The 16,856-nt window shown below is 47.5% G+C and overlaps 1 protein-coding gene across 4 annotated transcripts in view; it reads right to left on the bottom strand.

Moving 5' to 3' along the window:
* brp (bruchpilot) overlaps positions 1–14,455 on the bottom strand; it is a 53,863-nt gene extending 39,408 nt beyond the window's left edge. Inside the window, exon 1 of one of the 4 annotated variants that reach the window (XM_006561508.3) lies at positions 11,963–14,455. In XM_006561508.3, the coding sequence (XP_006561571.2) occupies positions 11,963–12,748 (786 nt within the window). In that variant the 5' untranslated portion in view covers positions 12,749–14,455. 4 annotated transcript variants of the gene reach the window in all.
* Between the last annotated feature and the right edge of the window lie 2,401 nt (positions 14,456–16,856).

Below are 16,856 nucleotides of genomic sequence, written 5' to 3'. Positions count from 1 at the left end.
AAGAAACAGAGCAAAGTACGGGCGACTCTTTGATTTTTTTTTTTTTTTTTATCCAGGGTCGTTGCACGATAGATCGATCTCCCTCCCCCGTGGCTGCTCGTGCATGTCGCTTAAATATTTTTCATCCTCCCTTCTCTCTTTTTTATTATTTTTTTTTTATAATATCCCTGTCCTACCATAAATAACTATGAATTAGATATGCACGTGGCATATACGAGCTCGCCGGCCACCATATCGTAATATGTTTACGTTATCGTAATTGTTAAGCGACAAAGGCATCAAGCGTCCAACCATTTTCCTCGTGGCCATAAAATGTAACGATATAAAACACGGTCGATACGTCACAATACGCGTGTACAAATACACGCGGCCCGATAAAAATTTTATAGGAGGAAATATCGAGCCGAGGAAGAGGAAAACGCGAAAACATTGGTGTTGTTTCGAAGTTGGATTGGAAAATTTTGGAGAGAAACTTGGAAAAAGAGCCGACGCTTTCAACGCTAGGAGCAAAAAAGTTTCGCATCGAATAAAAATAGAAGAAGAGAGATCGATCGTTCGATGGTAAATAAATGATAGATCGAATCACGAGGCCTTCGTCTAAGTTTACTTTTACCCTTTCGCTGCCATTTTAAATTATGCAGCCAGTCCGTCGTGTTTTTTAGTCCTCAAACCAAGCGTTCACCCTTTCTTTCTTTCTTTCTTTCTTTCCTTTTTTTCGTCCCTCGTAAACGATAAAATCCTCGACGATCCGCAACGACGGGGGCGACGCGTAATCGATGACGTCAAGCGCGAAGGACAACGTAAAACCGCACCATCGGATCCTGACGATTTAAATTCCCCTGACCTAAATCCCGCCATTTTCTCTGACCGAATTTCGCGTATGTGGGTCATCCTGCCACATTTGAAACTGACTGTAACATAACACCGATACCGAGCAACGCGATCGTTCCTGATTCGACAGAGAGAGAGAGAGAGAAAGAGAGATTTACGATCGGTATTCTTTACTCAACTTTATTGTTAAATTAGACAGACACTCGACTTAATTATTCGAGGGGCAAAGTTTGTTGTATCGGGAGAAAAGTAGGTGAATAAAAATGTTGAAAGAAAAAAAAAAAATAGCCATTGGTCGAGAAGAAAAGTGTCAATTTGCGCAGGGATAGAAAATTGGCCTTGACGGTTTCCACGCTTTTCTTAGACAATGGCCAATAACGATGCTTCGAGGGAAAAGTTTTTATGGGGGTTTTTTTATCGGGGGGCAAAAATCGATGCATAAATATCATCCCGCGGAAGGGGGATAATTCATGTTGGTTGTGTGTCGTTCCCGATAAAAATAATCCTCTCTCTTTGTCCTCGTCGTTTCTCCTCGCCTTCTTTCATCGATCATTACACAAAAAAAAAAAAGAAAAAATCGACGATCGTTAAATCCGTTGAACGGATATCGTTCGAGGCTGCGATCCCCTCCCCCGATCTTTCTCGTCGCTACTCCCGTGAAAGCTCAGCTTTATTCGATGTCTGTGGACGGAGTGGAGGGAGGAGGGATCGCGAGGAACCGCGAGATAACCACGTTACGAAAGAAACGACAAGCGTTTCGTGCCAGACGAAACTGCTTTTACTCGCCGGTCTCCTCGCCTGGCAAACCTCGCCAGAAGATCGATCTAAGGTACGACGACCCCAAGAAACCGGAGAGTGGTTTCTACGTTTGCGTTGTAATATCGGGTTCTGCGCGCTCCCCCCGACAATCCCTCGCCGGCCAGAAATTAAAGGAAAACTCCGTTTCGAGAAAATTTCTATCCCCGTTTCTTTTTCTACGACAAGTAAACTTCGTAATAAATAAATAGGATGATTCTTATCCGTCTTATTTTATGACTTCCAAAATAATAAAATCCTTCGATCTTTATTCAAAGTGAAGTAACAATTATTACACACAAATTGATGCCAATAGATCTATTTCCAATTCTTGGAAAGAATTCTAAAGAAAGTAAATGATGGTGTGATATCGACGAAGAGAGAAAGAGAGAGAGAGAGAGATATTCATTCATGAAAGAGATCAAACGGAGGTAAGGGTTCGAGTTACACGAAACTTTCAGAAACTTCTTCCTCTTCTTCTTCTAACGGAGCTTTTAACGATCCGTCGGGGCAGGCCTTGGACGATCGTGGCCCGTTCCACCGTGAAAAAGTCTTCCATCAAAGTGTCCGCTTCCCTCTGTAACTCGCCAACACCCCCTTCACCCCACTTCGTCGAAGTCAACGGGGCTGCGTTATCGATCGACCGTGATACGACCCTTTGTCGTCCGCGTATCCTGAAATCCGTTTCGCTCGCTTTCCAAACGAATCCAATCCGCTCGTTTCGTGGAAGGAACGGAGAGAACGCCTCTCTCTCACAAACGCAACAACAAACGCGGGCTATTCCTCGCAGGAATTCGAGCAATTAAAACGGTTCCAAATCCTTGTCCCTTGAAACGAAAGCCTAGCGCGGAAACCGTCCCCTCTTCTTTACTTCAGTTTCGCCGATCTTGCTCCCTCGAGATTCCAAGTTTCTGGAAATCTGTCCATCCGAGGGAAAAATCGGCGGTTCTCGCCTCTCTCCTTGGAAACTTGGCGAAGAGATGGCAAAGGATGGCACGTTTCATGGCTTGTAACGGTAAATCGCGACAGACAATTATTTCGAGAACGGCGTTGCTCGTGTTTAACGAACCTCCCTCTCGTTTAATTCCATTTAGTTTAGTTAGATTAGATCGGCGGCAAGATTAACTCCACCCTCGAGTCGCCCACTTCCTCTCTCTCTCCTTCTCCTCTTTTTCAGACAAGGCAATCTTCCCTTCGACTTTATTTTTCCATCCAAGATCTGCCTCGATTCCTGGGGGACGCAACTCGACAAATAATATTCACGATATATATTTATTTCGAACGAATTAAAAAAGTTTCTGCCATTTTTCTTGAAATAGGAAAAAAGAAATAAATAAATAAAGAATTGCTTTTCTTATCTAAACAAATTTTGAGAAATAAGATAGACTCGTGGACGGAATATTTTCCCATGAAATGGGATCCTCGTCTCGCGAGAAGAGCGTCTCGTTCTTTCTTCGTTTCGTGAAAGAGACGGGTGAAAGGAGGGATGGTTGTAAATACCATAGCAAATTACAAGATTGGCCGGAGGGCGGGAAATTATTTCGGATCGGCGAAGACTGAGCGGCAAAGGTTAACGAGGTCGGGAATGGAGGAGGTATCTCGAATGAATTCTTGGCAGGAGGGGGAGGAGGAGGAAGCGGGTCATCCCCGAGATAGCTCGACCTCGAAAAAAAACCGACCGACGTGACTGCGCTCGATTTTTCTCCCCAGAGTTGCGGGGAGAAAATCCCGTGGTCGATGGAGGTCGATTCAAAAGAAACGAAATGCAACCCCCTCTGGAAACTGTACAGGTCGTAGTACACGCGTTTCACGAGACAGGAGGGGGGAGGGGGTGAGCGAGTTCACGAGGGCTCGTCGCTGGGAGGAGAGGAGGAGAAGGAAAGAAAATAGGGTCACGTGGAAAGAGAGGGAAGAAGATGAACTGGAAGGGAGGAGGAAAAGGAAAGAGTATGGGCAAATATGAAGTGTACGAAGGCTGTGTGCGAGAAGTGAGAGAAACGAGGAAGTGAGAGGGAGGAAGATAGGAAGAGAGATAAAGTGCAGGAAGGAGGGAACACTCTCCAGGTTTGGCGGAAAGAAAACGAACGAGGGAGAAAGAAGGGGCGAAGAAGGAGACGAGGAAGATTGTGGCGGAAAGTTCGGAAGAAGAAAAAAACAAAAGAGAGTGCAAGCGTGAGAAAGGCACGGAGAGAGTCAAAGGTGAGCGCGAGAGGGAGAGAGAGAATGGAGGCTGGTAGGGGTGAGTCCCTGTCGCTCGATAACGCCTCTGCTTCTGCTCCGTCATCAGCTCTCTCTTTCTTTTTCTCTCTTTCTGTCCTTTCCTTGTTCTTTTAAATTCTTTACCTTCACTATATATATATATATATATATATATATATATATATATATATATATATCTGATATTTAATAGAATGATTAAAATTAACGATTAATCAATTACCTCTTAATTTAACTTAAGACAGAGTTCGATAATTAACAAGATTCGTAGATTTGTGCGGAAGGAAAATAAAACGATTAGAGTCTTCTTTATTACTATTATCGTTGCAAAATGTACGCTTCTCGATGACTTCCTCCTTTTTTTTGAACGCACTTGAACAGAAAGATAAAAAAGAAAATTGATTGTCCAGGTGGGAAAATAAACGAGGGGCAAACACGCATCGATGGTCCGTTTTATCTTCGATCCTGCGAGTCGCGCGGGGCCAGGAATCGTCGTTCCGTGGCTACGTGGCCAGAGAAATAGTGGTCATGCATCACGCGTGGCAATGGTAATTATGTTGCCCGTTGGAAAATGGGTCTGGCTCGGAATCGTATCTAACTCGTGGATCGTTTCTTTACGAGCAAAAATCGCTCGGCGTTCGTGCGATCTTTCTTATCAACCGCATCTCCACGTCCCCTATGTATGTGTGCGCATTCGGTCGAACGAGTGCAATCTTTGATCAAAGAATACAAAGGATAACAATCGACGAGTTTACGTTTAAAAATTGCAAGTTTTCTTTTTCTACTATTATCAAGAATTATTAATCGATAATGAATAATTCTTCTCGTCAATTTTGAAATTCTCAAATGTTAACATTTGTCCTCCCTCCGTCGATCCGGCGGCGAATTTAAAAAATGAATCGAAATAACCCCGTTCCCTCGTCGATGGAATTGAACGGTTATCGGGAAAACGAAACGAAACACGTGAATCGTGCAAAAGCCGTATGCGAATAGGGAAAAAGTGGAGGTCAGCTGGGATCATCCGTCTATCTTATCGCGCCACATGTTGGCCCTTTCCGTTTGCCAAAGGAAAAAAAAAGAAAGAATAGAAAGAGAGGGAATAATAATTGAAACGAAACGAAACGCCGCGAAATCGATGTTTCAAGGTAAAACAGCGAATCTGTTACGATGGTATATTTATTTTTAGAGAGAGAAAAATTCTAACGGTCCTTTTCAAGCCGAAGATAGTTTCGTGAGTCGTTGTATGGAATTTTTACTGAATGGAAAGAAAAACGAACGGTAACGTTTGTTATCGAACGTTTTTGGCATGTCGTCAACCATTAAGCTCGATGCATTTGCATTGGTTCTAAATCGACCACGAAGCGATATATATATATATATATATATACACATATATAGAAATAAAGAAGAAAAGAGAGAGAGAAAGAAAGGAGAAAACTCTAAAACTACCGAGTTCTTGCATTAGATCGCGACAGGGGATCGATTTTTAAACTGTGTGTATGCGCTTATGTCTGATGAACTTCGATGGGTGACATACACGGAAATAGCCGTGGGGGTCATCCCATTAAGTAATCTGACATAGATTACGGAATCGATATCGAAGATTAATTCGCCTCGTCGTAGCACCGTTTTAGTCCTATCTATCCTCCCATCGTGCCATCGTCTAAGAAAATATATTTCAAGATCGAAAATAGATGGACGTTTCTAAAAATATCCATCCCACACTCTTTTTCTCTAAATTTAATCTACGATTATGCGATTCCTTTATTACGTTACGTTATTTCAAATGGATAGATATTTCTCCGCTTATATCTTTCCAAGAATTTATTTTAAATTTATCTACATTGCGACCAAGTTCCAAAACTCAAAGGCCTCTCGACTGGTCGTAATAATAATTTCGGCCGAGGAACACGATGCTTGGAGCGAGGACGAACCGTCTAAGCCGAGCCATCGTGACGCCCTGTCCGTGTACAAATAACGGAGAGTGACACGTTGGAAGTCACTTCCTCATTAAAGCCGCAGCCAAGCGCGCACATGCCTTCAAAGCATGATTTATAGAGGGTTACGCGAGATAACGTGCGCAGCCAGCGCTGGCAAAGATTATATACACGTCGAAATGAAATTCACAACGGAGAATCGGTTGTGAATCCGACGTAACTACGTACTCGTTTCGAGGAAACATAAATCGTTACGCGCATTTTCATTACGTTCCAGAATATATTCGAGTGATTAAAATTAAGGTAGGGGGAGGGAGAAACTTCGAATTAATAACATTGGCCGCACTTTCGAACAGCGAATTTCGAATTCTCTTCAAGGATTCGTTCATCTAAAATTGGTTAAAAAGAAAAGAAGGAATATTCGATCGAGGGAAAAATGAAAGGCGAAATAAAGAGGTATTATTATAAATTGAAGCAGAAACTCGTAACGATTATAACTAGCGCAAAGGTACATCGGGAAAGTTTTCTTCGAGTGGCGGTCGAAATGGCGAGGTCAGCTTTAGCGGAGATATTAAAGTTTCTTTGTTCAGGGGAGGGAGAAGGGATATTACGTGTACCGTGGATACTCTGGAAACTGAATGGCGTCAGATGGTGAAACACGGTTGTTGGAATGCTCCTAGGTAAAAAGCGCGAAATACGTCACATTTCGTTTGCAAGGTTATATCGTCATCGGTTTGTCGAGGATGCGATAAAAATGGACGACATCGAACACCCTCTGACCTCCTTGTAACGTAACATTTCCATTTCCAACATTGGAGAAATCAAAATCCTTCTTCCTTCCTTCCTTCCTTTCAATCCTTTGTTGCATCATAATTAAAGACATCTCTTCTACTCTTTCTCTTTTCTTTTATTTTTTTTCCTCCACAATTAGAAACGAAATCCTCACGAAATTACGAATTCAACGATGCGGGGCGAGTTATCGACGAGGGACAAACTGTGTAGGGGTGGGAGGGTGTTGGGCCGGATCGATCGATTCATTTTCGAACTCCACGAGAGACACGTTTACTCTGTAACCCCGTGGAACAATGCGGTCGTGCCATAGTTAGACCGCGTGGCATAGGTTCTCGCTAATAATCCGCCTCGATATATTTAGGCCGATCGATATAGACGGATATGTATGCGCCGCACTTTACGCCGGACCTGTACGCCACTTTCACGAACAACTCGGCTCCTCTTGCCGGACGGATGATTGTTTCGCCCGTGGGGAAACTTGCGATCCCACCCTTTCCAACGTACCCCCTTTCCACGCAGACAAACACACTTTTATTATCGCTCCTTCTTCTACGATTCTTCGTAATTAAGAGGGATATTATGATGTTTCGATTTCGTCCGGAAATTGAGAGGATTTTGAGTGGAATTTCCAGAGGAGGGATCGATGGAGGGATTTGGAAATGGGTGGCAAAGCAGATTTCAAAGGGATCGTTCAAGTTTGGCGGAGGAGAAGAAAGAAAGATTCGCGTAAAAATGGCACAATGACAGCGCCTAATTCAGACTTAGGCGCAAAAATAATTTGGGTTTCTGGGTTATCGATTCCAAGGAAGAAGGAGAACTGTGTTCCGATCCGGGCAATATCTTGTTCCGTCGAATAATTTTTACGATACTCGATAATTTATTTTTTTCAACCTTCATTACTTCCTCCTCTCTTTTCCCTCTCCTTCGTTTATCGGCATCATTGAAATAATTTCCTTTGCACGATTCTCGGAAACGATCGATTCGAATAAATGTCGAAGAAAGACAGATAAAGAAATAGGACGGGAGAAAATATATATAATCGGGAAGATTACGCGAGAGGAGAGTGGAATTAGCATAGGAAAAAGGACAAGAACGATTGGATAGGTATGATAATGTTCCACTGGATGGAATGAATCTCCATTTCCAGACGATTATTGTATATCGCGTTTTACCCCGGCAAACGCCACTAAATCCCTCCGGTATTCAATTGGAAAGCGGCGAGGACAGATGGGTATGCTCGTAAAAGGGAAGCTAACGAGGACATTCGGAATCCGTTTTTCTTCTTCGAAACAGGACTTACGACGATTACGTTTCACGTCCTAATGCGTGCAGCGATCCAATGTTTCAGCCGGATGCCTTCGCGTCTGCGCTGAATAAAAAAGAGAAAGAGAGGGAAAAACGAAAGACAGGAAGAAGTTCTCCCTTTAAGAATAATTTTTGAAAATTTTTAGACGCGACGAAAGATTCGCGATAACGAATCAGTCGGATCGTGGGAATACGTTGTTTCTCCTTGGATTCCGTCCAGAGAGTTTTTCAGAATTAATAATCGATACAGGAATTTTTTCAAAGCTTTGGAAGGGAGAAACTTTCGGAAGAAAGTTTCGGAAAAGACTTGGCTTGCTTAGACTAAACTTGGCGAGAACGAAAGTTGTGATTCGATCAGGGTTCCCTTCTCGATAGACACGGCGCTGGAACGCGACAGCTGCGTTCGAGATGAATTGAAGCGGCGGTATGCAAGGGAGAAACGGCGACCATTAGAGAGGCCACTTGAGCGACATTAAATTATGAACAGAAGCCCATGGTCAACCGGTGGTACGTGGTTTATTTCCCTCCTTTCGTGTCGGAATCAATTAGTTTCGTGCCTCCTAACTATAAGGGGATAATTAAATTCCTTTTATTAGATATTCCCGTGTCCAATGTACGAATACAGATGGGAATTCTCTGTTCAAAGTTTTTTTATCTTGGAAAATGTTCTAGAAAATGTTGAGAAACCGAGATACAGGATGATCGTTGATTAAAAAAAAAACGAGAAAACGATTCGAAAAATGGAATGGAATTCTTAACGATATCAGAGAATCGATTTTCATTCTGATCGATTAATATAACTCGAAACGAAACTCGCGTGTAATCTGGAATCGACTCGCGGAATAATCTCTCTCTCGATCGAAGAACCGTTTTAAGGAAAAGAGCACAATTGTCGTTTCGGCAGGTTGTATCGCCTCGTGTGCACGCTAGTTAAGTAAAGTCTCGAAAATGAATATTCGACCGGTTGGAATTGAACCACCGTTTTCTTTCATAGCTTCTCTTTTCGTAGCTTTCAAGCGACAAGCGCGACACGGTTCTCTCGTGGCCATCAGCAACTAATTTTTCATTCACCGGGAACCATGTCAAGTGAGCAATTAGATCCGAGCATCCCTCCTTCTCTGCCTTTCCCTCCCCCCCGCTGCTATTCGCCGCGACAAACGCAGAAAACGGCGTGGTGCAAACGGAATTTTTAATACCACGAATCCCGCTAACGTCACGGATCAACCTTCAACCGATGCATTCCTCGGATCCGCGTATTCCACGACCGTGCACGGATTCGTTTTTTAATATTTCAAACGTCGCCCCGAATCGACGATTCGTTTGAATTGATCGACGATCCGTGTGACACGGGCGGAGGAGGGGGAGGGGGAGTGGAAGAGGATCGAGGGCGCCGAATGGAGAAGTTAAAATTATCGACGAATCGAACGAACCGCGTATCGCTCTTTTGTTTCTTTTGGTGTAAAAATAGGGGAGAGAGAGAGAGAGGGAGAAAGAGAAAAGAAAAAAATTCGTTCGTTAACGGTAAACGTGACGCGAGACACGGAGTTTAATTTCCGTGGTTCTCTGCGTTTTTGGCGGGTCGCGAGAGAAAGAGAGAGAGGGGAGAGAGAGAGAGGGAGAGGATCGGTTGGCGGATAGCATTGCAAAAGTTCCACGCCATTTTTTTTACGGCCCACTTCCTGGTGTACGCCAATTTCGCTGGTATGGCGCGAGTCGACAATACGCGTACCCGACAGAGAAGAAAAATTAATCCCCCCTTTCCAACCCACTTAAACTACTTTTCACCCTTTTTAATGCGTTTTTTTTTTTTTTTTTCTTTACACCTTTTGAACCAAAGTTTCCGATATTAATTGCATCAGGGGAATGAAATATCAATGGATCGATACTCGTTTTCGAGACTGAACGTAGAAAGTTCGGTGGAGAAATTTTCAAATTTTAACTTTTGGATTATTAACTTTGAACGGGGGGGATTTTGTATATAATAAAATCACAAATAGCGGAAATCTCCTGTTCGAAATTCGTACAGACTTTACAACGCTATATAATACACGACTAACGTTATATATATAAACCCATTCTACGAAACTTTTTCTTTACACCAGTTCCAAACTTCTATTATTTCGACCTGTCAACTCCCCAACTCGCGGAATTAAAAGTCGAAACCGGCTTAATCCATCGATTTCATTCCTTTTCATCCACTTGGAATCGAGCTAACTCGATCCCAGCATGGTCCCAGGGTGTGCCCGAAATTACGCAACTTCACGGTCGATCGTCGTTTCCATCGTTCCATGGAACATGATAGAGGAGGAGAGGGGGAGGCGACGCGTCAACACACACACGCAGTGCCTTTGTCGCGTAAGAATCGCGCGTCTACTACTATCGCGATGCCAGACGCTGGATAAAAAGGAATAAACGTGGGCAGTCGGCCAGAGAATCTCTCGGCCTCTCCCCAGAGATTCCACCGCTCTCCGTTCATTCCGGATGACTCATGTGCATCGCCATCGCGAGGCCAAAAATATGCCTCCGGTCGCCACGCTGACGAACCGTGACGGACGCAACGATCGACGAGCAAGGCCCACGACGATTGGCTCGGAAGAAAAAGTAGGTTGGCGAGGAAGAGCCTTATTATTGGGACGAGATCGAGATCAATTGAGACGAAGATATTTTCAAAGAGCCTCTTTTTTATTTTGCCTTTCTATTTAGAGAGATCGTGAAAATATATATATATATATATAGACGTGAGGCGAGCGTGCATTCCGTTCCGCTGCCATGACGATAATCGTGTGACAGGCTGTAAACATACTAAAAATAAAAGGAGAAAATGTATAAAATTACGTGTCCGACGCAAGAGAGGAAAAATTCGAAACTCGATCGACCCCTTTTGAAAATTTTGAACCTGCTCCGCGTCGTCCCTCGTCGAAACAGCTGCTTTCGAATGCTCTTTATAAAAAAATGTATACTCCAGGGAATCATAGTTATCACGATTCTTCTTCAACGATCGACGACCGAAGCGCAACGACCAAGAATTAAACGGCTCGATTAGAGCCGTGCTCACGTGACGCTCGCTCGTAATCGAACGAGAACGTGTGACGTGTTCGCGAGAGACGTAACAACTCGGAGAGAGCCGTTCGATAAACCTTTCCCTCCCTCCGCCGTAAGAGGCTGGAATTTCGAGGAAAAACATCGGGTTTCGCGAACGAGAGCGGCGTTCTATTCGTGATACTTCGGCACCGCGATATTATATAAATATGCGACGGGCTTCGCGAACAGCTAACATATTGATCCATCCGTCGTCCTCGAAGGTAATGCGTACACGTCTCGCTCGGAAAGGAGACGAGCGGAAGAATTGGGGGGGAAATTGAGACACGAGAGAGAGAGAGAGGAGGGTCGAGACTCTCGCGATTGCCAATTGTCATGGTTAATCAACGCGACCGTTGGTCGAAATCCCGAGAGATTCGACGCGTTTACGCGATCGTCGTTTCGTCGCGCGAGTTCTCGTTTGATCGAACGTAACAGGGGAGAGGGGGTGGGTTGATCATCGAACAATTTCTCGTTGAAAATATGAATTGTTACATCGGTGGCTCCCCCATCGCGTTGCATTTTTAGCCAATCGATAAGCGCGTCTATTTCGAAGCGTGGAGAAGAAAGAAAAAAGGAGAAATTAAGAAAGCAAGCGGATCGATAGAAGTTTTAAGATAAAAGATAAAAGAAAGAAGTCGGGTTCTGGAAATTGTGGGATCGATGGGGATCTCGGCGACACGAGATCTCGATTATTTATAATTGGTGGAATTTGGAGGAGAGGAGAGAAAAGGGGAAAATTTGGTGGCGCTCAAAGAGAGAAAAGGGCGATTATTAACGTTATTAATCGCTTCGACCTAAATCGCACTCGCGTGGCGGAAGGAAAACGGGTCACGGATATGGAGCGCGGCGAACGTCGTTGAATCAGGGAAGGGAAAAGGTTCGTTACAAGGGCGATTTTATTCGCGACGAAGGGGAGGGCCGAGTGGAAAGAACGGAGAAAGGAAGGAAGGAAGGAAGGAATGGCGGTTAAGAAGCGAGAAAAGAAAAATCCGCAGTCGACTGACCTGATTCTCGGAGCTGAGCAGCTTCAGCTGTTCGTTGATCAGGCTGTACTTGGAACTCTCCTCTTTTCTCAATGCTCTCTCCTTCTTGAGCTCGGGACTCCAGAAGGTCTTGATGCTGTGCATCGAGCTGCCGAGCTTTTGGTTCGTCAGCTCGAGCTCCTTCTTGAGGTTCCCGAGCTCTCGTTGGAGATCGTTGTTCTGATGTTGGAGTTCACCGATATAGCCACCGCTGTCGCGCAGCATGTGCGGATTCGGGCTCTGTCTGGCCGATCTCGACCCGTAAATCTCATCCTCCAGGTAAAGTCCACGGTCGCGGCTACGTTCACGGGGATCGCGTATCGGCACGAACTCGCGATCGTGATCGAGGATACCCGCGGATGCACGATCGAGGCTGGTGTACCTCGCCGACATGCCCGCCGAGCTGGACATGGCGGGTCTCGAGGCGCTTCTGGATCTGTGATGTCCGCCCCCACCGCCCCCGGTTGACATACTCCTGCCCCTCTCCTCGAGCATCACGGGACTGGCGAGGTCCTCGTCGCGGGAGTAGTACGGACTGCCCAGCTGATGGTGATGGTAGCTCCCGTATCCGAGGTGCTCCGGCGAGTTGTTCCCGCTACGAGTGCCTCTCTTCCGACCCAAAGGACTGCCGCGACCGCTCGCGTAGCTCCTCGACGGGCTACGGTCGACCGTGGGTAGCTCGCCCACGCGACGACCGCTTCGAGGCGACCGAGTACCGCCTCCTGGCCCGACCACTCCGCTTCCGCTCGAGTACGGATCTCGCGACATTCTTTCGATCCCGATTTTACACCCCGACCCGACCGATTTTCACTCTTTCGATCACTTTCTTTCCTCTTCCTTCCACGCTTCTCCTCCGATGATTCTCGCGCGCGCGCGCGCGCCTATGTTGTGTGTATGTGGTTCGCTGTGGATCGCACGGATCGTTCTCGCTTTTTCCTTTTTCTTTTTTCTTTCGCGCGACTATTTCTCTTTCTCTCTCTCTTTCTCTTTCTCTACGATTCTTTTGTCCCACGCGATTCGCGTTGTTGATGTAACGTCGCTTCTCGCGGACGACCAGCGACCAGCATGTCTCTCGCGTCTCTCGTTTTCGGAGGCACGTGTGATCCTCCTCCTAGATCCGTCGCGATTTTTCTTCTATGCCACCACGGTGTCCGTCCAATCGAGCGTAGATCCACCGATCTTCGACGCGACGTGGTCCCGACGTGGTACGATTCCTCTTCTACTCTACGCGGAAACGTTGGTCGACGAGTGGCGAGCATTGACGACAACGCCTAACGCGTCGATCGACCAAGGGTCCGGAGATCGATCAATTTCATCGGTTCTCCGACGAGATCCACCTTAACCGGCTCTCTCTCTCTCTCCCTCTTTCTCTCTCCTTCTCTCTCCCTCCCTCCCTCTCTCTCTCCTTCTCTCCTCCCTTCGTTTCCGTTTCTTCCAGCCAAGGTTCCTCCACCTTCCCGCTGGAAGAGCCGTGCCGCACGCGTGGCTCGTCCCGTGTATGCGTGAGGTCACGACCCTCGTACTCGACGATCGATCTTTGACCTTCTTTCACCGGCGAACCCCATCGAGTGGAGATGGATAGAGATCGAGGGGGAGAGAGAAAGGGAGGAGGAGGAGGACGATCCCGTCTCCGCGACGAATCCGTGCTCCACCGTACCGGCGAGTATCCTCCTTTGTCTTCTTCCCTCTTCCTCCTCCGCCTCTTGCCTCTTCCGATCCCTCTTTCTCTCTCTCTCTCTCTCTCTCCTCTCTCCCTCGCTCTCCGTCTCGCGGCTCCTCCACCGATACGAGACGATCTCAACCGTGAGCCGGTGTGCCCCCTGTGCTCGTCGCGTCCCGGTGTCCGGCCACCAGAGAGGACCGACGACTTTTCCGCGACCACTCTCTCTCCCTTCTCTCTGCCGACACGGGCGAGCAGGCCGGTCGGGGCGCGTGCGTGCGTATTTTACGCGCGTCTGTTTACCACCCCGTGCGTCTACACGCGCCGCGGCGTTCCCGTTTCGCCAAACCCGCACCACCTCGTCCACTCCCTCCTTATCGATCTCATCCTCGCGTCTCTTCTCTCCGGTCCGCTCCTGATCGTATCTCGCCTCCGCACCTCTCTCTCTCTCTCTCTCTGTATCGTTCCTCCTCCTCCTCCTCCTCCTCCTCTATCGTTCTATCTGCCTTCTCCTCGTTCCCTTCTTCTTGTTCTCGTCACCGAACACCACGACGACGACGACGACGACGACGACGATCAACAACCGACCGAACCGACCTACCGCCCGAACCGCCACTATCCACCATCCACCACGACTCGACACCGCCACACCACTTCCGTGCACCACTCTCTCTCTCCACTCGCTACCGCCACCGATCCAGCCACCACCTCGCGCGCACACCTATGTATTATGCCCTCTTTCCCTTTCGCCCTCGGGCTCGCCCTCGTCTCGCCTCGCCTCTCTCGTCCTCTTTCCCTCCGCGCGCACGTATACACACGCGAGCGCGCGCGCGCGCGCGTGCACACACACCACCGCCACCACCACCACCGATCGCCACACACCCCTCTACGAGACGCGCGAGGGAGCGTGGCCGCCGCGCGCGAGAGTACTACACGCGCGAGCTCGATGGACGCTGCCGCTTTTCCGCGAAGCCGGCAATTCTTTCCGTTCTCCTTCTCGTTCCAAACTTTCTCTCTCTCTCTCTGTGTGTACGAGTCTCGAACGATGGAGTCGACACGCCGCAACACCACGCACTCACCGGGACTAAACTGTAACCGCGAGCGAACCACCCTTTCGTTTCAGCCGTCGTCTCGCCGGCTGCCTCGTTCCTCTTTCCTTCTCTCCTTCCACTCGTCTCCTTTCCACCTTCCTACCTCTCTCTCTCTCTCTCTCTCCTTCCACTCCAGGGCAAGCCGCTCGAGAGCGACGTTCAGCTCGCTCTCTCTCTCTCTCTCCGTCCACTCCCCTACCCCCGTGCCACACGAGCGCGCCGGCCTCGTGTACGCACGCCACTACGATTCCCACCACCTCTACCACCGGCTCTACTACTACTACCACCGATTAAGTGGACCGCGTCGGCAGCGCCCTCGGCGTCGACGTCATCGACGTCGTTACGACGGACTACTACTACCGCGAGCACGAGCATCACGCGTCGCGTCGCTCCTCGCTCGATTCCTCGCGCTCAACCCCCACCCCGCGCGCGCCGCCCCTCCTGCCGCCCCTACCGCGCCCCCCCCACCGCCCGGCCGCCCCTCCGGCGCAGATCGGTGACGTAGAGCGCGCGCACGGATCCATGCAGCGTCGATTCGGATGATTTTTCGACCACCGCTTTTCCAACCGTTCTGTTTGCCTATCCGCTCTCCCCGTGGGTAGAAGGGGAGCGGCCTCTAATGGGAAAACTTTGTCCCCATGTGGAATTTCACCCAGGGATCGTCTCTCTTTCTCTCTCCCTCCACTCTTCTTTTTTTCTCCCCGAGCTTTCGATCTTTCTTTCGTCTGCTTTTCTTCTCTCTCTCGCTCTTCCTTTCTTAAAGAGGCTTGAAATTTGTCGCCGGATGGGGGAATTCGATTCGAACGATTTCGACTTTTGTCGAGGAAATGCGCGAAATGAAAAATTCACGGGGGTCGAAGATTTATCGGTGCGATCGACGATTGTCGACCGATGCGGAGTTTGTTTTCCCCGTGGGTGAAAAGAAATGAGAAAGAAAGGAAGGAACGATGAGAACCGGCACGGAATTCGTTTCGTTGCGATTGTCAATGGTTCGTGAATGAAGAGTCAAAGGCTGACAAACGCAGCACCGGATCGAGAGTAGCGGCCAATCGTGCTGGGCTCCCTTATCCAACGACGAGTATCGATTTTCGTTTCATTACGTATTTTTTCCCCATCTCGTAGCCATTTTCTTTCATTTTTCATCCTCGAACGGGAGAATATGGAAAATCGCGCGGAACACGCGAAGCGGAAAACTCGAATGCGAGCGTGTAAATCGAGATTAGCGCCGCGGAAAAGTTTTCGAATATCGAAGGACAATTTTCGATAAATAAAAATGTAAAAAATCTCTTTCGAGATGCCAAAAATTTTCGATGGAAAGGTGTCGAGGTGGCGCCCGAGATTCGTGACACGTTCCTGGATGCACGTTCCACTTCGCAGTCCCTCGTCTCACCCCTCTAGCGTCCGCCGACCCGGCGTACGACATCGCAATCAATGAAGCTACGATTCACCGACCAGTGCCGTATCGCACTCTTCCCTCTTACGTTCCCATTTTCGCGGAATAAATACGGAAATACCATTGATTCTCCCGAGGATAATTTCGTAAAAAAAAAAAAAAAAAAAGAAATAACAATCATCTTGTAAACCTCGATGAGAAAAGAAGAGAAGAATCGTTCGTTGTTTCTCTCGTGAGAATTCTCTTATAATTGAGAAAGAGAATCGTTTCTCTCTAGAGCGTTCATTCGAGATCGAACGAGTATATAATCTCTCTCTCTCTCTCCTCGCCCCTTCCACGTTGTTGCGAGTTTCGTATCGATCCCACGCAGAATTGGGAAATCGTGACGTTTCTCGGTCGAAGAATTTAGAGCGAAAAGAGCGCGCGTGTTGGTGGAGAAAAGTTAGAGATCGTTGCCACGACGGAGAGAAGGAAACGCGCATGCTCGCGTTTTACGATCGGGCCACCGGCTTCTTTCACCAACACGGACCTTCTCCACGTTTTTCATTCCGTCCTAATCTCCGTCCTAAGGATGGACCCACCTCCGAATCTCACGTTTCCCTCCTTCGAACTCGTGTTTACTCGATGACTCAAGAGGGGGCTGCTTACTTGGAATATAGAAAGGAAATCCAAAGAGTGAGAATCTATCGTCAGACTATTGTCCATTCATACGTTTTTTTTTTTATATTATGC

The sequence above is a fragment of the Apis mellifera genome, linkage group LG9, assembly GCF_003254395.2.
Source record: "Apis mellifera strain DH4 linkage group LG9, Amel_HAv3.1, whole genome shotgun sequence".
NCBI lineage: Eukaryota > Metazoa > Arthropoda > Insecta > Hymenoptera > Apidae > Apis > Apis mellifera.
This window is presented reverse-complemented; position numbering and strand designations above follow the sequence as displayed.